The sequence below is a fragment of the Phocoena phocoena genome, chromosome 19, assembly GCF_963924675.1.
Source record: "Phocoena phocoena chromosome 19, mPhoPho1.1, whole genome shotgun sequence".
NCBI classification, from domain to species: Eukaryota; Metazoa; Chordata; class Mammalia; order Artiodactyla; family Phocoenidae; genus Phocoena; species Phocoena phocoena.
In genome coordinates this window covers 28,973,311-28,998,099 of record NC_089237.1, presented here as the reverse complement: position 1 = coordinate 28,998,099, position 24,789 = coordinate 28,973,311, and the positions used below count along the sequence as shown (strand labels likewise).

The 24,789-nt window shown below is 37.3% G+C and overlaps 1 protein-coding gene across 5 annotated transcripts in view; it reads left to right on the top strand.

Moving 5' to 3' along the window:
- Window positions 1-23,417, top strand: part of VMP1 (vacuole membrane protein 1) — a 128,485-nt gene extending 105,068 nt beyond the window's left edge. For 4 of the 5 annotated variants that reach the window (XM_065896606.1, XM_065896607.1, XM_065896609.1 and 1 more), the window contains 4 exons: window positions 34-150; window positions 4,770-4,831; window positions 21,375-21,477; window positions 22,587-22,730. In XM_065896606.1, coding sequence (XP_065752678.1) covers window positions 34-150; window positions 4,770-4,831; window positions 21,375-21,477; window positions 22,587-22,730 — 426 coding nt within the window. Of the gene's footprint in view, window positions 1-33; window positions 151-4,769; window positions 4,832-21,374; window positions 21,478-22,586 lie in introns of all 5 variants that reach the window. The other variant, XM_065896605.1, reaches the window with a different exon arrangement.
- The last annotated feature ends 1,372 nt before the right edge of the window (window positions 23,418-24,789 follow it).

Genomic DNA, 24,789 nt, shown 5'->3' with positions numbered 1-24,789 from the left:
CGTTCCATTTTAATTTTTTCTTTTTTTAAATAGATTCCAAATCCTCTGTTTGATCTGGCTGGAATAACATGTGGACACTTTCTTGTACCTTTTTGGACTTTTTTTGGTGCAACCCTGATTGGAAAAGCAATAATTAAAATGCACATCCAGGTAATTATACCCTTTTGACTCCCTATTTAATGATGATGAACCCCTTAAAAGACACTGAAAACATATTCTCCTTGCTCTCTCCAAGGCAAATTGTTAAGATTTTGGTTCTGCTTCTTGGTTGGTAGCATGCTTAGGTATTCAGCCACGGAACATCGTTTGGAAGTTAGTGGATTTCGGGCAGGTTTTCCCTACTCCTGTTGGAAAGTTGTTCCCCTTTATTCTTTTTTTTCCTTGTTTTATTTCTTTCCTTCTTTTTTCCTCCCTCCGTTCCTTTCTCTCTTTCTTTCTTTATTTCACTTTTGCCTTGTGAAACTGTTTATCCAAGAATTTTACCAAACGAAAATAGTGTTCCTATATAGGAAAATTGCACACCATATTAACATACGTAGTCCAAAGATGTTTTATCCTTACTGACCATAGGCTGAGGAAGTAGTCCTTTTCATTAATTCTACTTTTCTTTCTCACATTCTATATATAACACTTCCTCTCAAGGCACAAATATCTTTTACAAAATACCAGCCAGATGTTAATGTGGACAATGGGGAAGAAAGGGGCCCTGAGGAGGCGAAGAGATGTGGGTTTTGGTTAGAGATGTGAGAATCTGTTGGTCTTCAAAGACACTCTTAACAAAATCTTTAGGATAGGGCTGTGTGTGTGTGTGTGTGTGTGTGTGTGTGTGTGTGTGTGTGTGTAAATAGAGGAGAGAAAAGAGACCAATAACTTAAATGAGAGGAAATGGATATATGCTTCTAGGACTGTGATACGAATCGATAGGTGTGGTATAAAAGGCAAATCTTACTAGAATAAAATAAAATTAACGTGGAAAGACTGTCTTCATTAATGAGGTTTGCAAGAAGGAAGCATTCACCAAAGGAAGGGCAAGAACAGTGAGTAATGTCTATGCCCTGGTCTGATTCCTTAATAATTAAAAGCACGTCTATCCCCCAAGTTTTTGCTTACCACCTCTTTACCTCCAGTTCTTAGAAGAGAAGAATGAAAAAGGAAAACTTCAGCTGCTTCTACCTGCCCAGTTTCTCATATTAGACTTTGACATTTAGGATGAGTTTATTGAGCTTGACATCTACTCTCTGGCCATGCTAACCACTCAGAATTTCAAGGCTTTATTTTTCCTCCTTCAAGGAATATAATTGCTCCTACTTACGTTAAGTGTATTGTTCAATGACGATGGGTTTTTAAATACTGGAATGCTAGTTACTTTGGGAAAGATTTAAAATACTATAATAGGGTTTTTCAAATGATAAAATCATTTAGCTTTTTGAAGTCCTGTGAAAGTATTAATACCTAAGGAACAATAACAGATTATTTTAATTCCCTTTATAACAGCAACTTTTCTAGGAATCCATAAATTTAATGTATCCTGCTTTATGTACTAACTTTCTATAAAATACAATAAAATATATTATGCTAAAAGTACCCTATAGTTATAGGGTATGTAACTTATCAGACTTTTCATTATAGCATATTCAAAAATAGTATTTTTTTTTAACATTCTCAGTAGATTTTTTCAAGTTATCATAATAATGCTTAATGTTTTAATATAGTACTTCACACTTTAAAGTATTTAGTGTATGCCACCCGATTTAATTCTTATAATCCTGGGATAGAGAAATTACTACTCCCATTTTGTAATTATCAAACTTAGAGAAGGAAATAGGTAATAGTTGCCTAAAAGAATAAGTAACAGCTGGAATTTGAACCAGAGCCAGCTTCAAGTTCAGTGTTCCTTCCACTCTTTTGCAATGCCTTCTTAACTGTATTTATATGATCACGAAAACTGAATTGTTTAATACCTGCTGTTTATCAGGACCTGTGCCAGGCAGTTTGCATGGTTATCTCAGAACAATCCTGTGAGGTGGTTATTATCCCCATTTCATAGATGGGAGGGACTAGAATTCAAACCAAAATCGTGCTATCTGTTAAACCTCCCCTAAAAGTTTGAAATCAGCCCACCTAATAATGTTAATTAAGGATTTCTCTTTCTACTGGACAAGTTCAATTCCTCAGCCTGTAGAAGTTCCCTTAGAAATATTTCCTTTCTCCTGAATGATGAAGAAAATAAGGAGTCAACATACTCAGATAATATTTCATGTACCATATAATTTACTTATCATGTGTATTATTTATTGCCTTTCAACTTTCCCCCTACCGCCACACATACGTGTACAGAAATATAAGCTCCATGAGGGCAGAGGTTTTTGTTTCTTGGCTCCCTAAGGTATTCTAGTGCCTAGAATAGCATCTGACATGTCCTTGGCACTCAGTAAATATTTAATATATGAATCAGTCTAAGATACTTCTTTCCATTGGGGGACCCTTCTTTTATAGATATATAGTTTCTTCTTTGTTCATTCTGGCACCATTAGTTCCCTACACCCATATATATATATTTTAAATTATTCCTACTCTACCCTATTTCCTCTGTGCACATGGTTGACATGGCTGACTGGGCTCTTTGGGGATCTGTGCCTTTTGTTTATTTGGTAGAATCCCCACCCAGACCTCAAGCTTGAATGATTCTGAGACATATGTTCTTAAATGTCTTGCCCAGCACAGTGAATTTTCAAGCTGTTATATATAAGAAGAAAGTCTTGTTTTGTTTCAAGAAAGTCTAATTGTGCAATTATCTGGACATTGGCTTATTTTGAATGTTAGGAAATGATGGTAGGGAACACATGGTGGTGAAATCACTGAGAGGCAAACCATTACCTCTGTTTCTTAGTAAAAGATTTATAGCTCCAATTAACTGGCTTTTAGTATGGATACTAGAAGAGTCCCCATATATTAATGCTTTTCTCCCTAAATGATCTCTTGTAATTGTCTTATTAGTTTCATAATCTTCATACACCATTTGTGTAGGATTGTTGATAAATCATCATCCGTCTTGTAATTGTTTGATATCTATATGTGCTTACTTTTTTCATGAGATAAGTAAATACCTTTTTCACATTAATAGATACATAAACAAACACCAAAAAGGACTGTGAACTTATTTTTTTAGTCTTATTTCCTCACACATATCCAGCTGTGCAGCTGCCAATGTCTTTGTTAACTGTAGGACATTAAGAAAATATCATTGCCTTATTAGTCTTCTACCTGAAATAATGAGCTTTAGTCTGAATTAGCCACTTTCCTGAGATTCATAATGGATGGCTAAAAAGAAGACTATTGTTATTTATTTTATTTCTCTTCCCTCCCATTTGGTTACATAGGCTATAGTTACTTAACAACTAGTTATAGTTATTTAACAACAGTAACAAAGCACTGGAGAGTTTGTTATCAGGAACTGGGAGAGAGAATCTAGAATTAGTCATATTTATTCAGAGAATTATTCTCAGTCCTTTAAAGCTAAACCTTAATATCACCTTCTTGAATCTCTAATTAATTGTACTTATATGACCTTTTCTTTCTCTCAACTTCTGTAACACATTGTTTTCACTGCTAATGACATTTACAGTTTATATCTTTTGTACTTAACCATCTTTCTACTATGTATAGAAAAATTTTTTAATTTCTTCAGGGTATTGAAGAAGTATTCTTCCCATCTTTGTGTTCCCTGAAAGCCCTTAATAATGCTTATATTATCCATAGTAAATACTTTTTGTAACATTTGTTGAGTTGAAAATATTTGCTACCTATTAGCCTAAAGGCATCTTTACTTGTAAGTTACGTATCAACATCTTTAATTAATACAGAATACCTCAATAATACCAAATTGACAATGACCCAGGTCTGATAAGGATCCCCCAAAACTTGTTGATGCCTTTGCTTGTACCCGAAGCCTGAAATTCCAAGCTCATTCAGGATCTGAGAATGGAACTTTCATGATACTTTTATAAGAACTGTCCAGGAAGGACATAGTCTTTTCAAAGATCCTCTTGATTAGATTTAGCCCAGACACCTATCATCAGGCTGATAAGCTTTAATTTCAGTGGTGGAGGCTATATGGGAACCCATGACTTTAGTTGTATACACCATTCTGAAACACGTAGAATGGGCTTCCCTGGTGGCGCAGTGGTTAAGAATCTGCCTGCCAATGCAGGGGACACGGGTTCAAGCCCTGGTCCAGGAAGATCCCATATGCCACGGAGTAGCTAAGCCCGTGAGCCACAATTACTGAGCCCACATGCCACAACTGCTGAAGCCCGCATGCCAGGAGTCTGTGCTCTGCAACAAGAGAAGCCACCACAATGAGAAGCCCACGCACCGCAACGAAGAGTAGCCCCCGCTCTCTGCAACTAGAGAAAGCCCACACACAGCAATGAAGACCCAACACAGCCAAAAATAAATAAATAAAATAAAATAAAACACATAGAACATGTGGAACATCCACCCAGCCTTGGGTTTCATGACTCACATTTCTCCCTCAGACATGGTCACGTATCCTGGCAAGACTAGAACTGTGCTTAAGGAAAAACATCTTTAAAATACAAAGTACATAGCATTTGTCAAATGGTGTTTTGTTTTGTTTCTTAAAATTTTTTTTAATTGCAATTAGCAGCATGGTCACCTTTTTAGACTATTATCAGAATTGTGAATTTATATTGTGTTGTTTTTTTTTTGATGAGAAATATTTATTTTAACTGGCATTTTCTTTACAGAAAATCTTCGTTATCATAACATTCAGCAAACACATAGTGGAGCAGATGGTGGCTTTCATTGGGTGAGTAATTCTTTAAAGACTAATATTATCATGGTTTGAATGGGAAGAAATATATAAAAAAGACTTCGTTGGTATAGAATTTTTGTGATAGCTCTTTATTTTTTTGAGAAGGAAAAATCTTTTGCCCTGTTATTATTTAAATTGAAGATGAACCTCGTTCCCTACAGCAGGGAAGGATGAAGCTCAGATTATCCTTGTTTAATTTTAAACCAAACATGTATCAAGTCATATAATTCTTGATTTAAAAGAAGCTTTGCAGTTTTAGACTTGCCCCTCCAAAGAAGTATGAAATTCTCTTTATGTAAAAGACATGTGTGTATAGTTAGAGTTTAATGGTGCTTTGGTACAATGCTATGACTTTTAGCCAAAATTGGATGCCAGATACACAGTTGTATTTCATTTATATATAAATCTTACATAAAATATTAATATTTCATTAAATAAGGCATGATAAGATATTACCAAAATATGTGTTATGAATCTGTTACTTCACTAGAGAAAAATTAGGCCATTTTAAAAGGCTAAACTATCTAAAGCATTTATTTTTGTGTTTAAAGAAGTAAGAGCAGTTTTAACATACGCTTTAAATGACAGTGTCACAAATTTTTTGGAGTTTACTTTGATAAAACAGTAAAGAAACACCTGTTTAGTTAATCAGATTAATGTCAACTGGAATGTGAATCCTACCGGATATTAAGTGAACCCTTTTTTTTTTTCAATATATGATTTTTTATTCAGTGTTTACAGGTGAGAGGTTTTCTTTTCATTTAATAGCGTTAACTGCCCTGTGGTAGAAAAGTGTTAAGTTGAAGTGCCCTTTATGTAGTTTTAACACAAATCTTTATTTTAAAAGCCATTTATAAAACAAGACGTTTATGAAAATATTCACTATTAAACAACTGCCACTTGGTAGTGAGCTCATGAGTATCAGTTTTATTATTCTTTGAACCATGCACTATATATTATACTTACTCTTTTCTATGTATGATATATTCTATGATAAAATAGTTTTTAATATTTTCTACTTAGGTATTAATGTAATAATTGAGGAAAAACATATTCTTGAGAATATACTCAGTGGAGCCAGCTAATGATTTTATTACTTCCTAAACTTGTGATTAGAAATATGGATTATGGCTTGTAAATTAAATTTTAATTACTCCAGTTTTTTGTTGCCTGAATTCTTACAAAGTGGTTTATAAGTCACCATATATCACATTCGAAAAGAAAGAGGGAATATTCTTGTCCCTTTTTTTAAAATAAGAAGACATTTCATCCGTTCCTAGAGATTCTTGTGCCACCTTGAGAGAATTCTGAGGGACATGTAGGACTACCACACAAACCACACAGACCCACACATTGTAGGAATGACTTTGCACGCAGCATCCTACATTCTTTCTTTCTCCTTTTTCCATACTGAACATTTATAGAAGGAAGTTTTCCAGCTACTTCTACATCCTCGCCACTACCACCTTTTGTTTCCCCAGCTTTTGGAGCTTCTAAGAAGTTATATTAGTTAGCTACCTATCTCAAACACCCACATCCAGTTTCATTTCCTTCCAATCAGTTCATCATACTGCAGTTAGTAACCTTTTAAAAATCATATCTGAGCCTGTCGCCACCACTGTCCTCACTCCGCAGTTCCTCCACTTCTTGAAACCCTTCACTTGTTTTCCCCTTCATTCTTAAGATAAAGCTAAAACTCCCTACTGGGTCTCTATAGCCTTGAATGAGCTATCCCCTATAGTTTTCTCTGCTTGAGTCTCTCACCATTGGTCTTTGCTCAGGCTTTTCCCTTTGTCCTGTTCAGGGTTTCTCAACCTTGGCACTATTGACATTTTAGGCCAGATAAGATGTCTTTGTTGTGGGGGACTGTCCTGTGCATTGTAAGATATTTAGCTGCGTCCTTTTCCTCTACTCACTAGATGCCAATAGTGTCTCCCAGTTGTGACGATCAAAAATGTCCCCAAACATTGCCAAATGTTCCATGGCAAGTAAACCGCCACTGTCACCACCAATCCCATTGAGAATCACTAGCCTAGATAATGTCCTTTGGATTTCAGCTACTATATTCACAAACCCACCTTCCCTGACTAGGTCACAATTACCCTCTTTCCTAGGGACCTCTTTTCTCAGCAGTATGTACTACATGCACTGACAGTTGTATTTTTACATTCATGTTTGAGGGTGTATGATTACTGTCCTTTTACAACTAACCTGTAAACTTCTTAATGGCGGAGGCCATGCCTATTTTTGTTCGCTGTTGTGTCCATAGCATCTGGCATCTTGATTGACGCATATCAGATGCTTGATAAATATCTGGTGAATAAATGAACAGGTGGTGTCCAAATAAAGATCTGGTCAGTAAGAATCAGCAAATTATTTGTAGAGCCCAGATTCTTCTGTTTCCCCAGCCTTTGGAGTTTCTAAGAAATTATATTAATTATCTACAGTAAATAGCAATAAACGTATCTTTAAGCTTAGGCCAATGTATTAAAGTTAGAATTTCTTACTCCTTATGTTTTTCAAAATCAGTAGCCCTGGGCTTCCCTGGTGGCGCAGTGGTTGAGAGTCTTCCTGCCAATGCAGGGGACATGGGTTCGAGCCCTGGTCTGGGAAGATCCCACATGCCGTGGAGCAGCTAAGCCCACGTGCCACAGCTACTGAAGCCCATGTGCCTAGAGCCCATACTCTGCAACAGGAGAGGCCACCGCAATGAGGGGCCTGCGCACCGTAACAAAGAGTGGCCCCCACTCGCCGCAACTAGAGAGGGCCCGTACGTGGCAACGAAGACCCAATGCAGCCAAGATTTAATTAATTAATTAAAAAAAAATCAGTAGTCCCTCCCCTTAACTATCTCCTCTAGCACAGTCCCTCAAAAAAAAAAAAAAAAGAAATTCCAGTGATTCTTCTTAAAGATGGTTTTGCATAAAGTTATTCTAAGATATTCAAGGCCTACTGGAATGGGTGGTGGTTTTGTTTTGTTTTGCGTGTGTCTTATTTTAAAAACTGTTTGCAACAGACAAATGTTGCAACGTCCTGATATCTTCATCTTTTCCCCAGTACTGTCTACAGGGATTACCCATCAACTTCTTTTCTAGATCAACTATTAAGCAGTATAAATAATTAGACTTAGCTGTAATAATAATTCTTTATTACCACATGCTAATGGGTATCTTTTTCATCTTAGTCTGTAATAAAATTATCTTTTAATCAGATTCTCGAATTGAGCTTGACATGGTTTGTTTTCCTACATTTTGAAGTAGGAAATGCTATATAAGTGTTCAGATGATAATAAATGATGATAAATAGTATCACCAAACCTAGACTGAAAATTAAGTTAAACCAGGAGAATGAATTTTTAGAAGACCTAAATTTGTTCTTTTATATCATAATAAATAGCTTAGCAATTTATTTCAGAAAAGGGAAGGAGAACAGATTGATTCCCTAGACTCATTGTTGAGTTGAACTGAAAATACTACATGTAATTTGCTATAGAAACATTCTCCTTTGATTGTTAGTTCTCCCTTTTCACACTGTAAAAACTACTGATATAAATGGTGTGTATATATATATATGGCAAATCATCAAACTAAACTAGAAAGTTTGGAATACAGCCTTTTTTTGCGGGGGGCTGTGTTGGGTCTTGTTGCTGCACGTGGGCTTTCTCTAGTTGCAGCAAGTGGGGGCTACTCTTAGTTGCGGTGCGCGGGCTTCTCATTGCGGTGGCTTCTCTTGTTGTGGAGCAGGGGCTCTATGCATGCAGGCTTCAGCAGTTGCAGCACATGGGCTCAGTAGTTGTGGTATGCAGGCCCTAGAGCACAGGCTCAGTAGTTGTGGCACACGGGCTTAGTTGCTCCGCAGCATATGGGATCTTCCCGGACCAGGGCTCAAACCCGTGTCCCCTGCATTGGCAGGCGGATTCTTAACCACTGCGCCACCAGGGAAGTCCTGGAATCCTTTTGAAGGATGTTTAAAACTGTGTGCCCACAATTAAGAGGGTGGTGAATTGCCATGGTAGAGTAAAAATCGAAAGAAAAGACCAAGAAAAAGTCAGCAACAGTTCAAATTTAAAATAAAATTATGAGATACTAAGGCAAGGAAGAATGAAAAAATGAATCCCAAGAGTAAGGACAGCTATGGAGTGAAATATGAAAAGAACACACAGGCTTTAGACAAAACCAATCTAGGTTTGAATATAAACTCTGCCACAGGCCAGTTATTTATTTCCTCTCTGTATCCACTTTTAGCTGCTGTTCTCTCAAATAATATATTTTCTTTGAGTAGGATTTCTTCCCCAGTTCAGGAGGCCACTGGTAATCTTTCCAACTTCCAGTCAAAATGTAAAATGTCCTGTCTCAAAATATCTTAGAGTGTAGTTGAAATGTACTCATATCAAGTGATTTAAAATTCTAAGCCATGTGGATTTTTAAAATGCCTTTCCTCTCAATTTTTATGTTGCCTGTGTTCTCATCTCATTTTCCAAAGTTTCTACTGACTGAATGGAAAGGTAGCATGCTAGGTGACTACTTTGTATGCTCTCAGAGAAGATTGAGGGAAGGCCTACTTCTCCTTAAAGGAAGTACCCATTTCTTGACTCTCTGATCAGTAAAACACCTTTTATCAGGACAAAGTTTTTCATCAAAGATTATACAAATAATTCTTGAGGGTACTATTTATTAAACATAGTGAGCACTTTATATGCAATTGTTATTACTATTTACTTTTTTTTTTAACTTTTTATTTTATTTATTTATTTTTGGCTGCATTGGGTCTTCGTTGTGGTGCGTGAGCTTCTCTTTGCGGTGGCTTCTCTTGTTGCAGAGCACGGGCTCTAGAGTGCAGGCTCAGTAGTTGTGGCACATGGGGTCAGTAGTTGTGGCTCACCAGCTCTAGAGCGCAGGCTCAGTCGTTGTGGCACACGGGCTTAGTTGCTCCGCGGCATGTGGGATCTTCCCGGACCAGGGCTCGAACCCATGTCCCCTGCATTAGCAGGCGGATTCTTAACCACTGTGCCACCAGGGAAGTCCCTTTTTTTGCTGTTTTGGACAATGCTTCTGTGAGCATTTCTTAGTGCAAGATAGATGAGCACATAGTGGAACCTAGAATATGATAAAAGGGACAACATAGAAGAGGGAAAAGGTGAATGAAAGAGAGACTGGACAATAAGCAAGATAACCCTTCATTGTGATAAGTTAACTTAGTTTTGTCTAGGGTCAAATTTTGTCTAGGCAGGTGTGCCTGTGGCCTGCCATGTCAGGCTACTCACCTCCCCAGGTGTCAGGGAAAGAATTATTTAGTGTTGACCATTACATCTCTGGTGGTGAGGTTTAGGATCAGATTTTTACAGGTTTGAATGCTATACTGATGACTGAAAGAAATATCCCTTTCCCCAAACGGCTTCTAGTCTCAGTGTAACTATGGAATGGCCCAGCTACATAAGTGTGTCTTTGGACTGTGGTATTTTTAGTATAGTATATCATGGTATGACAGTCATAACGTCCCAGAGAGAATATAAGCCTTACCTCCAAAATTTATTGTAATTTTAAGAGTAAATAATTCCCCTCCCTTGACCAGAAATAATTATTTGTAGATTTATTTCTTGGACAGTTCTGGAAAGTAATCATTAGTATCACTGGGTTTAGGGAAAGGTATCCCTATTACCTATTCCTAAATCAAAGGGTTTGTCTAGTTATATATGAAAATCTGAATAGATGTAATGAATCAGTTACATATTCTGAAAGGTTAGAACAGATAATAGCCTTGAAAAAGCCTTTTGGTTTATAGTATGTTTGGCAAGAGGACAGAGAAAAGGTTCTGAAAAAAGATTAGGCACGTAGTGGAGTTTTTCACTCTCTGATATCCTAAGCTGAAGTAAGTCAGAGGACAGAACCAAAGAACCAGGGAACTTTAGAGCTTCTAAGGCCTTACATTCGTTGCAGTCTTTCTTTCTTTCTTTCTTTCTTTCTTTTTCTTCCTTCCTTCCTTCCTTCTTTCTGTCTTTCTCTCTCTCTCTCTTTCTTCCTTCCTTCCTTCCTTCCTTCCTTTCTTCCTTCCTTCCTTCCTTCCTTTCTTCTTTCTTTCTTTCTTTCTCTTTCTTTCTTTGATTTTAAACTTATTTTTATTTAATTTTAGATTTTCTCCAATGAGAGAGACCTGGACATATTTCTTAAAGAGCATGACCAAGTCTAACTTTAAAATCATGATTAAAATGACATGTTCTGATATTCTCACCAAATAGAGGATGAGAATTCCCAGAAAATAACATTAAGCATATGACTCGTAACAAACCATATGCAGAACATTGGCTCATTGTCAGGTTGCCAGAGTCTTATTGGAAGACAAAGTCCCCAGTTTTACCACACAAGAAAATTTCCATAACTCAGTCATTGAACTCGGGGGATGGGGTTGGCTGGAGCAGGGACTTTTTTTACCAGATACAGAATGTTCCATGCTCTTCTTTGCTGTCTCCTATTTCTAAGTTAACTTGACATTTGACCTCAAGAGTCAGACTTGCCTGTGGCAAGAGAGATCATTTTAACCAGTGAGTAATTAAGTGCTTGAATCTTAATGTTGTTTCTTGTTCCTCACTCTGTAAGTGGTCAGAATGAGCCATATTGGTCTGGACTTTTTCTTCTACAGAAAGAAAATCTACCCTTTCGTTTTATTTTATTATTTTTATTTATTTATTTATTTATTTTGGCTGTGTTGGGTCTTTGTTGCTGCACACGGGTTTTCTCTAAGTTGCGGCGAGAGGGGGCTACTCTTTGTTGCAGTGCGCAGGCTTCTAACTGCAGTGGCTTCTCTTGTTGCAGAGCACAGGCTTTAGGCGCGCGGGCTTCGGTGGTTGTGGTACGTGGTCTCTGTAGTTGTGGCTCACGGGGCCCAGAGCACAGGCTCAGTAATTGTGGCGCATGGGCTCCGTTTCTCCGCAGCATGTGGGATCTTACCGGACCAGGGCTCGAACCCATGTCCCCTGCATTGGCAGATGGATTCTTAACCACTGCACCACCAGGGAAGTCCCTACCCTTTCATTTTAAAATACACAAACCTGGTTTATGTATTTGATTCTCTTTGACTTTTTTTGATCATTGTCAGAAAAAGTTATGGAAGTGTGGAACACAAATAACTGTATTAATCGGAGGAGGATACAGAGGTTTTAAGACCCCAGCTGCTGAGAATCAGTTGTACATGCTGATTTTAATATAATCTTCTGTACTTCAGATAGAAAACTCCTTCTTTTTCGTGTCCTCTTCCTGTAGTTTATCTTCTCTTTTGACTCTTAACTCCTTTGTATTTTTCTTATAGATATTGGGAGGCAGATAGTTAAAGGTTAAAGCAAGAACACTGGAGTTAGACTGTAAGGTAAGAAATGGACATTAGGAAGTTACTATTAACCATAACTAGAGCATTTCTGTAGAATGATGAAAACTAAAACCCAATTATATTAACCTACATAGTGGGTAAAGAAAAAGTCAGGCCAAGGTCATACCTGACGCATTTTAAGTGTTCTATAAATATTTGTTGACTAATTGAATTCATTTATTCATTATTAGGAGAGACCTCTGTGTATTTTAGGCTGAGGGAAATACTCTGGTTAAAAGCTAGAGATGGAAAATACAAATGAAGAAAAGGAAGGACGTGGGTTGGATATAACATTTAGTAAGCACTCAGTGTGCCAGATGCTTTACATTTGTTTTTATGAATATGCATAATAAAACCTATAAGGTACTTACTATCACTGTCTTCATGGGGAAACTGAAACATATTTAAATTCATGTAAATGGTAAGAGCTGTAAGGAGATAGGATCAAAAGCCTGAGTGGTTTGATTTATTCTCCTTAACCACTTCTTCCTTCAAAACTGGAATGAAGGGACTTCCCTGGTGGCACAGTGGTTAAGAATCCACCTGCCAATGCAGGGGACACGGGTTCAAGCCCTGGTCCGGGAAGATCCCACGTGCCTTGGAGCAACTAACGCCGTGCCCACAACTACTGAGCCTGCGCTCTAGAGCCCGCGTGCCAGAGCTACTGAGGTAATCTTGAAGTTGGAGATTTGGACGAGAGTGCTAGTTTCAAATGGCTGCCTCGTGAATGTGATAGGGAGTCAGCATGAGTTCTTTCTGTCTACTATCCTTGTTCACACTTGTATTGACCTGGCACAGCTGAAACTAGTTACTGCCGGTGTTACTTTGAGAAACCTACTGGGTTTTGTACTGTAGGTTTAAATGCATTTTTTTTCCCTCTCCCTCTCATCACCCTTCTAGATTAAGTTCATTGAGGGCAGAGATCCTGGCTTTTGTTTTTAAGGTTATCTACTGCATTTAGCGAGTTTCTGCCTAATGGTTGGAGTAACTAGATTTTTCTTGATAAGTTTAAATTCGTTTTCAATGCTGTCACTTTTTTCACTCACAGTCAAGCCACTTTGAATGATATAAAGGCCAGTGAGCTTCCGTGCTATTTCACCTTAAATTTGAAATTCCGCAAACTATTCTTTATTCTTGACCTTTGGGTCTGCGGGTCCCTGTTGCTGATTTCTTTCTTTCTTAGAACTCAGTGGGTCATCCAACCAGCAGCAGTTGATTTTTAACAGGGTTTTGTTTTAGCAGCCAATCACTTTTACTTGGTTCTTATATAAGACCACTTCTTTAGCTCTGCCCTCATTCGTTAACATAAATGCCTGTTTGGCTTCTATTGCTCAACTCAAAATTCTGAAATGAGGTTTTGTTTTCAAAAGCTGCCCTTTAATGATAGCATATTTCAAAGAGTACGTGCTAATTGTGAGGAGGTCTTACCTTCATCCTGATTCTTATAGAAAACAATTGCAAATGTTCAAAAGCAAGTGCAGGGCTTCTCTGGTGGCACAGTGGTTAAGAATCCGCCTGCCAATGCAGGGGACATAATTCGAGCCCTGGTCTGGGAAGATCCCACATGCCATGGAGCAACTAAGCCCGTGCACCACAACTACTGAGCCTGCGCTCTAGAGCCTGTGAGCCACAACTACTGAGCCTGCATGCCACAACTACTAAAGCCTGTGCGCCTAGAGCCCATGCTTGGCAGCAAGAGAAGCCACTGCAATGAGAAGCCCGCACACTGCAACGAAGAGTAACCCCTGCTCGCTGCAACTAGAGAAAGCCCGCATGCAGCAACGAAGACCCAATGCAGCCAAAAATAAACAAATAAATAAATTTTTTTAAAAAAGGAAAGCAAGTGCAATTTAGGGTTACTTTTTTTTGAAAGATGCCTGTGATAGAAATATGCTGTGAGGCAGTAGAAACAGTACACCTGATGTTTCTGGATAAAGCAGTGGTCTTCCTTCTACACAGCTGCTAGGAAACTGGTGGTGTCATCACCATGGTGTCATGGTGTCAATTCTACTCAGCGCACAATGGACTAACTTGAGTACAAAAGAGGTTTTAATAATTTGAAAGGGGCACAGCTGTGAATGAAATTCAAGATGTTTTAATCCCAAATCCTGAGGTTGAATCACAACGAATTTTAGATGGTACCAGAGACTATCAACTCAAACTTGTATATATGAGAAAGCTCTAGATTTTAACTCTTTCATTTCAGTCACATGGGATTACTGGATCCCATTTTTACCGGGTTAAATATGTTTATTTGCAGCCAACACCAGTTCATTTACTTCTCATATTCCTGGGTTCATGGATTAATTAGGGATCAATTTGTATCTTTTTTTCTTTTTTCTTTCTCTAATCTCTGAGGACTGAAAGGCTATAAATATTAATGGATTTTAGCATGATGGCCTTTGGCTTCTTCAGAAAGATTGTTTGATAAACTACTTCCCCTCTGCCTTGCCTGCCTCTTCTCCTGAGCAGTCTACCTAAGGAGGAAAGACTTTTTGTTTCATTTGCAGGGAAATCTATCATTGTTGAATCAGGTCAGGAGTCTGAGATCCATTCTGAGTCACTATGAATAGAGTTCTAGTATTGGTCGGGGCCCCAGGGAAACTGGTGGTTAAATACTGTGAGAATCTTTATCAGACAGGAAATGACAACTCATTAAAGTACTAACCGTTAAGCCTGTTTAGATCCTGGCCTCCCTGCCCAGTGGGGGCAGGGCCGGGGGTGGGGTTGGTTATGGTGGTGTGGTGTTTAACTCTACAGTGTTTGACCAACATGTGCACGTTTCTGAAAACAAAGAATTATGTATAAGACTTATCAAGAAAGGGACTTGCTAGGCTATCTTGTCACTGAACTTCTACCTACCGTACTATCATTGCCTCTTTTGTTCAGAAGACAGATCAGCATGTAATGGAGGTGGGATAGGGAGGGGCTTTTATTTCATCCCTGAAAATATATCCTACCAGTACCTTAATTGTAAAATTTAATCTCTTTAGCAGAAGAGCCTGTAGCTTCAGTCTAGAAGAGTCTGTTTACGGCTGTACTTACTTCTCAGCTCCCAGGACAAATCTCAATTGATAGAATTCTCTGGAGTCAAATTTGACTTATTGATTTACATACAATGATCCTCACCCAATCAAGAAAATTCTAAACACCCTGATATTCATTTAAAACATAAATATAAGTTTAACTGTGGGCACAGGATTTCAGTCTCTTGAGATTTGGCTATTCAGGTTCTTAAAGGCCCTCTTTATAGTGGCCTATAGGAGCCACTATAAAGGATGGAAGGATGCGCAAAAAAGAGACACTTAATCTGGATCTTTGTAGAAATAGCTTTCTTTTCTCTAATATGTTACCTAAGAGTTTTGCCTCGAGTTGTTCTGCTAACTAAGCCTTAAGATATTTTTGACCTTTTGGGAACCAGGTATAGTATCTGTACCCCTTGCGGTTTAGTTTCCTGGTCTAAACCAGTGGTCTCCACCATGAGTGGGACTAAAATAGAACTTCTATTTATATTTATTTTCATCTTTGTTATTTTTTGTGTATTTTGTAATGTACATAACATTATTATGGTAGTATATGTACATATAATTTATATGGCTATACATACATGGAGGATATAGTTTACCATCAGTCTGATTGGCACTCCCTCAATCCACATGTCAGAAGATCACAAATCATGGATTACAAACATAGGCTAGGGTTAGAGTAAGAGTTCCATGGTACAAAAGGGGCTTACAGTAGGCATGCTGCAATTTATTGTTTTTTTCTATGTCCCATTAATCAGAAATATTTGCTAATGATAGCATGAAAGCTGTCATAATTAGTAAGACATGTAGTAACAATTTAAAAAATTTTAAGATTCCATCCATATTTTATCCATTTTAATTTGTATTTGTACGTTTTACTATTTGCATAAGTACAAATATCAAAAATGTTTGCAGACCATTGGTCTAGGCTCCTCTGCCCTTAAAAGCTGCTTTTGGTGCTATCAAAAAGTAGTCTACTTCAAAAGATCTCTGTTATGCTTTCTGAATTATAGCAGCAGTAGACTTGATTAAACCTTTCCTTTCCCTTTCTTTTAATACTACCCCTGACCTGAATCTTCTTCTAAAAACATTTTCTCACATTCATAAGCTTTCCGCGGTTTAACTAGCCACACCCTGAGAGTGTTATTTCCATGTTCTGATTAATCATTAGAGGAATGTTAAATAAATCAGCCTCAAAGTACTGCACAAATAGTGAAACGAAGGTTAAAAAAAATTTTTTTTGCCCATACTTTTTTTTTCTAAGAAAGATAAAGGCTTACTGCCCTATAGCCTTACTAGGAATCCATGTCAGACAGTATGTTTTCTGGAACGCCAATGATATGACTTACACAATCACATTAATGCTAAGATCTTCAAAAAAAGTGGTTAACAAAGCAGAGCCTGTATTAAAAATTTACTTTATTAATACCTGTTTAATTCCCATAGGCATTGCATCTGCTTAGCCTTATATAGGTCCTGTGTAAATAGGGCTAAACAAGACAAATCAATTTTTAAAAAGTTTATGTTACTTCTATGTCATTAAGCACTGTGCCCCAGTTTTATGATGGCACATAATAATAAAAAACACTCATCTGGGTGGAAAAATCCAAACAGAATCATGAACAGGAAAATTTCGGGTCTTTTAATAGCAAGTCCTAGATTGATGACTATGTCTGTAATGGAGAAGAGAATCAAAGTAAATCAAATGGTGTGTTTTTTATATCTGGTGAACCAATTTGTTTGAGACCTACAAAATTTGAAAGGAGGCCCTTGAAAACAGAATAACAATGACCGATGCATTTTTTGGAATAGGTGTATGCTCATAAAATGAAAATTTAAGCATTGTGAAAAATTGGAGTACTCACATCACCCACTCTACGCAACCTCTGCCGATTGTGATGCTTCCTCTGGTAGATTTTCTGGCTTTTTGTGGGAACACAATGCAGACCTTTATTTATAATGAGTCAGTATGGGGAGAGTATACAGATTTCTTATCAGATAAGTGATTTCCACAAACAGAGTCACAGATGCATTAAAAAACATAGAAAAATAATAGATTTTGTTTGCATAATGGTCAGGGCCCTTGACAGAATTTTGCAAAGAAGTTTGTCTTGTTTTTGTTTTAACACATACTTAGGTATATAAGCATGGCAAAATATTGTTCCCATGAAACCACTTTTGAGCTCTGAGTGGGTTTATTAGACTTCTGTGGAATTTTTTCTTTACTTTTTTTCCCTTCTTTTGTTTGCATTTTCTGAGGTGTTTTGTTTCTTTCTTTCTTTATTAAAATCAGTAACAAAAGTTCAAAAATTGCCATTAGAATAAGTTGTTGGAAATTTGTTTCTTCATGAATTATATTATCTGAAAAATGTGTGTGCCAAGAAAATAAATATCAAGATGTTACTATCCACAAAAATTTTTTTACCCACTATGCTGAAGGTCTACAGCAAGGAAAAGTAGATGAGATCAATTTTATTCTTGCTTTTGTTTTCCTTTGTTTTTTCTTTTCTTCTTTAAGGTTTTCTCACCTAGAGAAAATGGCTGTTTACGGCTAGTTTAAGTATATTTAAATCCAACCACTGACTGGAAAATAGTAACTAATACTTTGAACTTAATCAGCACCTAATGACAGATGGAGAACTTCACCCACCCGCCATGGGTTGAGATGAGGGTCCTTAGCCAGGTGCACAGGTACTCTGAATTCAATGGCTTTCAGAAAATGGCATTTATTTCCTGAGCCAATTATAAAAAGACACTGAACTGTGATGCAAGTTATTCCTTCCTCGTGTGTGTACCTTAAATTAATCCTAAATGTAAGAATGGACTCTTACTTGTGTCTGCTGCTTGAAAATAACTTGAGGGATGAAGTCGTGAGATGGTGCTATTGTTTTCCTTAAATGTATGTTAAGAGTGAAAACTGTAATTTCAATTTTTATCTAAAAAGAACTTAAAGAACTTTCGTGTTAATTAAGAAAACTTTAGTATAAGAGTGCTTTGTATAAACTGAGGCATGTGTGGCCTTAAGCCGTTGTTTGTAGACATAGAGAAATGAAAATAAAACTAAAATTTTGATGAATATATTTAAAAAATTAAGAGGACCTGACGAATAATTCATTATGTAACACTTAATACCTAGTTTTCAAATATGCTAACTTTTTAGATTTTTTTCAGATCATGTGGCATTTTTTCATAATAGTTTTGGCTAATATATTGCTGTAAAAACTTTTAACTTCTCTATTTTCACCAGTTCCTAGTCTCTTATGAAAAACTGAATCTCCCATCCCACCACCAAAAACTCTCTAAAGCATGTAACAAACACCATAGCCCCTTGAAAAATTAATCTCTGCATTAGCCCAAGATAATTCTTTGAAAGTTACACATCATGTAAATGTGTAATGACATATATTCTCTATCAGCTAAAAAAGTAGGTCTTAATGGACTTACAATGGCAAATCATTTATAGTTTCCAGTTATTTTGAAAGGAATCTAGAATGATTGTTGCCAGTCCCTTCCTCATTCCCCTCAACAACAACAGCAAAGTAGAAGCTTTCTACCACTGGGTCTTGGTTCTTAATTTTCTCTTTAAATAATGGCTTGACCCTGGAGCCCAAGAATGATTTGAGGAAAACTGTAAGCCCTATTTTTGCTTAACGTCAGTCTGAAGTTAGAGGTCTGAAGAAAGAACAAGACACATAATGGAACCCAACTCTTGGAGGACATCAAAAAGGGAATTTTCAAGTCATTTCTTGTACAACCTAGCTGTTCAAATAAGCATACAATCATTTCAGCCTCTCTAAATAAGTTTTTTTTAACTTTCAAAAAAAAAAAAACTGGCTTGACTATAGCCATCCTAGGGAGTTTAAAATAATGACATAAGTTATTGTTATTAAGGGTGAAAGAATCAATTTCTGGGACCTCCCTGGCAGTCCAGTGGTTAGGACTCGGCACTTTCACTGCCATGGACCTGGGTTCAATCCCTAGTCGGGGAACTAAGATCCTGCAAGCTGTGCCTGTGGCCAAAAGAATTTCTGAAGGAAAGTTCTTATAAATCTGTAATCTTCAAAGCCAATCTTTTTGTGCATTTATTTTACTGGATTTTTTTTATATTCATGTGGTTTATTTCAAGTGTAAGTGGATGAGCTATTTGCATTCCTTTATGTATTATTTAAAGAACTACCCAAGGGAAGTCTGTTTTAAACAGAAAGTTTGTACTATTGTTGCTCCTTTGTAGAAGAATCATTACTAATAAACAGCAACAGAGCTCAGAGACAGCTCTTCTGGTTTATCGTACTAATGTAAGGCCACGTAAAAGTCTATGAGAGGACTTAACCCACAGTCTCCCTCCCTTCTCTGTTTTCTTTTTTTTTTTTTTTTTTAATATTTACTTATTTATGTGGTATCTTTAGTTGCGGCACGCAGGACCACTTTTTAGTTGCAGCATGCAGGATCTAGTTCCCCGACCAGGTATCGAACCCAGGCCCCCTGAATTGGGAGTGCAGAGTATTAATCACTGGACCATGGGGGAAGTCCCACTTCTCCATCTTTGATGTCTGTCATACAGGTCTTCTGGAATCATCAGTGCACTCATTGCCTCTACTACATATGTCTATCCAGGCCTTTTTACATATCCTTCAGTATTCATTAAAGGACTTTTTAAACAACTTCACCCCACACTGATCTCTCTTTTTTCCCTTCACTTTCTTTGGAATATATCTTCTGTACCAAAAAGTTGAGAAATTTATTAGTGATTTATAAATTCTTTTGTTTGCAAATCAGGTCGTGTGTGTGTGTGTGTGTGTGTGTGTGTGTGTGTGTGTGTGTGTGTGTGTGTTTTGAATCCCTGTAATGATTTTAAGTTCTTGGACGTAGACTATTTCTTGCAGTTTTTTTCTTTCCCCATAGTACCAATTACAGTGTTGGATATAAAATAAGGACTCCATTAAGGGCGTGGTGGTTGATAATTAAAAGGATCAAAGAAAAGTGTCAGCCAGGAGTTATGTATTTGTTCACCTCTTGTAAATATAGTAGCAAGAAATTTCTCTTCCTCTACTCCTGCTTTTTGTTACAGAAAGCAGCAATTGAATTGTTCTAGAAAAAGGGCAGTGAAGTTAATTGAATACTTACTTAAAAAAGGAGAACATAAGGCACTGTTGCAAATACATAAAATACCTTTTGCTGGCCCCAGGAAAAAGATTGGGCTCATTTAGCTTTTAGCCCTATTATTATCAGATGAGAAAATAAAGGGTATAGAAAATAGAGATGTTTGGTTTTCTAAGTTGCCCCAAGCTACCATTTTTTTAAAATGCCTGCAAACATTTCTAAAACAGAAGCCTGGTACCTACAGTTGCCAAACCGGTTTAACAGCACTACCTCCACATATTCTAGGTGAGGGGGAGCTCCGAGTACATAAACTTATCAGAGATCACTGTCCCAATCACCTCAGAACAAGTTGTTTAGTAATGTACTGTAGTTTCTGTGCAAACCACCTACCATAAACCACGAAGTGATTCAAGGTTCGCAGTTCCTTCTTTGTTCCTTTGTTAATCACTGACTTCTGACTAGTGGGAGGTGCCTCCCAAATTTGCTAATGCATTCTTTTTGGATAAGGATGACGCACAGATTGTCCTAATAAGGACTTGGATTGAGAAAGGCCCGCCCCCTCTGAGAAGATGGGACAAGTCAGAGAGAGGGCGGGCAGTTTCTTTTTCAACTAGGGATGACACAAGCATAAGTCATTTCCTTATTAATCGGTTCAAACCAGTTCTTACAGGAACTGGTGGTGATAAATGTGAGACTTCTGAGAAGTCATTCATTTCATTCTTTGTACCACACCGGTGTGCAGCATCAGCTGAGGGCTGGCCTCACTCTGAGAACTAACTCCTCTACTAGAAGGGACTCTCAGCTCCTATTTTCTTAAACATTTGGAGTGAGAGCTTTTTCTCCTTTATGGGGTTGTGAAAGGATGACTTCTGATCCATTGAAAAGAGTTCACAGGATTTCGCCAGCTCTGCTGATTATTGTTGGGTTTTTTCCTCCTTCTATCTAATCCCTGCTTTTTGAGTTGAGGCGGTAAGTGGATTTTTCTTTAACAGTTTTCCTGCTTTTCTTCCCAAATGTATTTTTTTCCTTGGGTTGTTGTACCCTGCTTCCAGTGCTGTCCCTGGCATAGGTCCATCTCTGCAGAAGCCATTCCAGGAATACCTGGAGGCCCAGCGTCAGAAGCTTCACCACAAAAGCGAAACGGGCGCACCACAGGTGAGACTTTCCTCTATCCTCTTCTCTTCCCGCCCACCCCCCACAGTTTCAGGGCGAAGTTACATTCACAGCACTCACTGGCATTTTTAGGCAAATAGAGCGAGGTTTGTCAGTCTTAGCAGAAGTTTGAGGCTCGGTTTACTCCCTACTGGCAAATGTGCCTTTGTCTAGATCAGAAAATGTATTGATAATTTCTATTTTGTACATCTTCTCCCAAAAACAAGCCTTGGGCTAATGAAAAATAATGGATTTGTTATGTAGAATGAGTTATTACCTTGATTTTAAATTATTTATTTATAAGTAGCAAGTATACTTTCCAAGTGAATTAAAAAGTTAAAATTTATAGCATAACAAAGTATTGGACTTACTGAGTTCATTTGAATATCTTCCTTCATTTTTGCTCTATTTTTCTTTTCACAGATGGGAAAATAATTTTTTTTTAATATAAACCAAAGCTGTTAACATAACTTAACTTAAAAACTTAATTAAATTAAGCCTGCCTTTTCTATAAACAGTTCTGCAGCAAAGGAAATGACTAGAAGAGGATGAGTAAGCAGTAACCTGAAATGGGAAACTTGAAGGAAGCATAGTGTTTTTCTTGTTTGGTTGGGTTTTTTTGTTTTTTGTTTTATGGCCTTACACTCTTTACGTGGCCCTTTGCTGCCCTCAGTTGACCAAACATGACTCCAGAAATAACATTTATATTTTAAAAGCTGCTCCTAATCCTGGAACAAGAATATATACACGTGTAACTATCTTGACACTACTCTCTGCAAGTATCTCCATGGTGACTTCAGATAGTAAGATTTAATCAAAGACTTTGTGTAGTCAAAGATAAGAGATGACTTCACACTCCATTCTAAATTATATGACTCAACATTGACTTTATATCTAACAAAGTGAAATCTTTATAGCTGGGTGTAAGAAAGACTGAATGTAGATTTCACAGTAGCTGAAGACACAAGACTTTTCATTTTTAATTGTTTAGGCTTTATAAGTTGTAAGCTCCAGGTTCTCATTATTTTCGTTAAAACATGGTAGGTGGTCCCCTTTTTACTACTGAACTAATGGAGCATTTCTCGTGGATTGTTCTGCCTTTCTTCCTGCAGGGAGAAAACTGGTTGTCCTGGATGTTTGAGAAGTTGGTTGTTGTAATGGTGTGTTACTTCATCCTGTCCATCATTAACTCCATGGCACAAAGTTATGCCAAACGAATCCAGCAGCGGTTGAACTCAGAGGAGAAAACTAAATAAGCAGAAAAGTTTTAACTGCAAACATTTGAATGGACGGGTTCTGCCTTAAATTGGGAGGACTCCAAACCAGGAAGGAAAATTCCCTTTTCCAACCTGTATCAATTTTAATTTTTTTTTTCCCCTGAAAGTGGTTTAGTCCATATCTTGCACTGACAATACTCTTCCTTTGTTAAGGTAAGGTATCCACCGTCAATTCAATCCAAATTGTATTTTATTAGGGTGGAATGTGATATTAAGCAGCAAACTTAACAAAAACTGGCCTTCTACTTGTTATTTTCAAAAGCCCACATGGTACAATTAAAGAATTCCGGACACCCAAAAAAAAAAAATGGTTCCTAAGTATGTCCAATATGTCAAGCTTTTTAGGCTTGTCACAAATGACTTCTTTGTTTTTCTAAGTCATCAAAAGTGTATATAAATTATACTAGATTGGATAACAGTCTTGCATGTCTATTATGGTAAAACTTAATATGCCATCCTGCCCAACCCTTCCTCTCCCACCTTTGAAAAAAGGCCATTTTATGATGCATTGCACACCCTCTTGGGAAACTGATCTTTCAATTTTGAGACAGTATAAGGAAAATCTTGTTGGTGTCTCGCAAATGAGCTGACACCATTTTTTTATTCTGTATATTTAGAATGAAGTCATGAAAAAACTTTATAAAGACATCTTTGATCATTCCAAAATTGTGTCCGTTTTCTTGAGCGTTTTGACATTTTTACTTCCTTTTAGCTTCTACCAACTAAATGCAACCTTGCCATATCCACCTACAACCGCAGTTTCTTAAGCCTTCATTTATTTGCATGAAAGGGCCACCACCAAAGCATTTTTTGTTGGGCTGGAATTGGGCAGCTGGCTACACACTGCCGAAATGGCACCTTAGGGACTGGTATATCAAGGGGACTTCTTGGCTTGTGAAAACAGAAGGGATGATAGTATACAAATCACAGGACATGGAGAGAAAAATGACTTGTTTTTTAAAAAAACAAGCTTTCTCATATCTTAATTTTTAGCCCAGCACGTACTCTGATTTTAACAGACAGAAATTTACTTTTATATGTAACCTAATTTTCTTGCCTTTCTTCAGTAAGTGTTTTGTTCTTATGTGATTTTTCCTTTGGGATGTTTCTGGTTGAACTTGGTCATTTTGTTTTGCTTGGGAAAAAATAAACAGTTTCACTTTTTTCCTTTAGGAAAATTGGTACTGACATTATGTTGAGTGTAGAATTGGGTTTAAATCTCAACAGGCCAGAAATGCCTGGTGTTATCAAATCCTGCCTGAGTGTCTGCTTGTTTTGCCTACCGTCGTGACATCTCCATGGCTGTACCACCTTGTCGGGTAGCTTATCAGACTGATGTTGACTGTTGAATCTCATGGCAACAGCAGTCGATGGGCTGTCTGACATTTTGGTATCTTTCATCTGACCATCCATATCAAATGTTCCCATTCAAACATTACCGAGCATCATGGTTTACGATTAAAAAAACTGGTCCTTATGTCTACTGGCACTTTGAATCTTTTATGCCATGATATTGTAGCAGTATCATGAGGATTCTATGGAAAATTGGGATAGTCTCTGTGATCAAAGCTAAAATAAAGGACAAGCAACGTGCCTTGTGGGTTTTGGAAAGGTTACTTCTTAACAGTCTTTTTCCCCTCACCCAGAAACTTTCTAGCAGTATGACAGTTACTTACGTGAAAAGCAGTACCCAAATGCTTTATTTTAAACAGATTCACATTAACCAGTATAATTTTTTAGATTCTTTAGCGTTAGTATAAGTCTCTAAATCAGCTTCCAGTTGTGTTTCATCTCCTTCACCTGCATTTTATTTGATGTTTGTCTGAAGAAAGGAAAGAGGAAAGCAAATATGATTTGTACTGTTTGTACTAAATCTTGGGGATTTGTTGGTAAATTTATTTCAGGGTAAAGTATAAGAAAAACAAAGACTAGTTTCTTAGGCTGAAGGTCTAAGTGATTTATAATACATTTGACTTATGATGGCTTGTTCACTCTTTCAAATGAATTTTGCTTTGAAAACAAATGAAGAGCAGCTCTC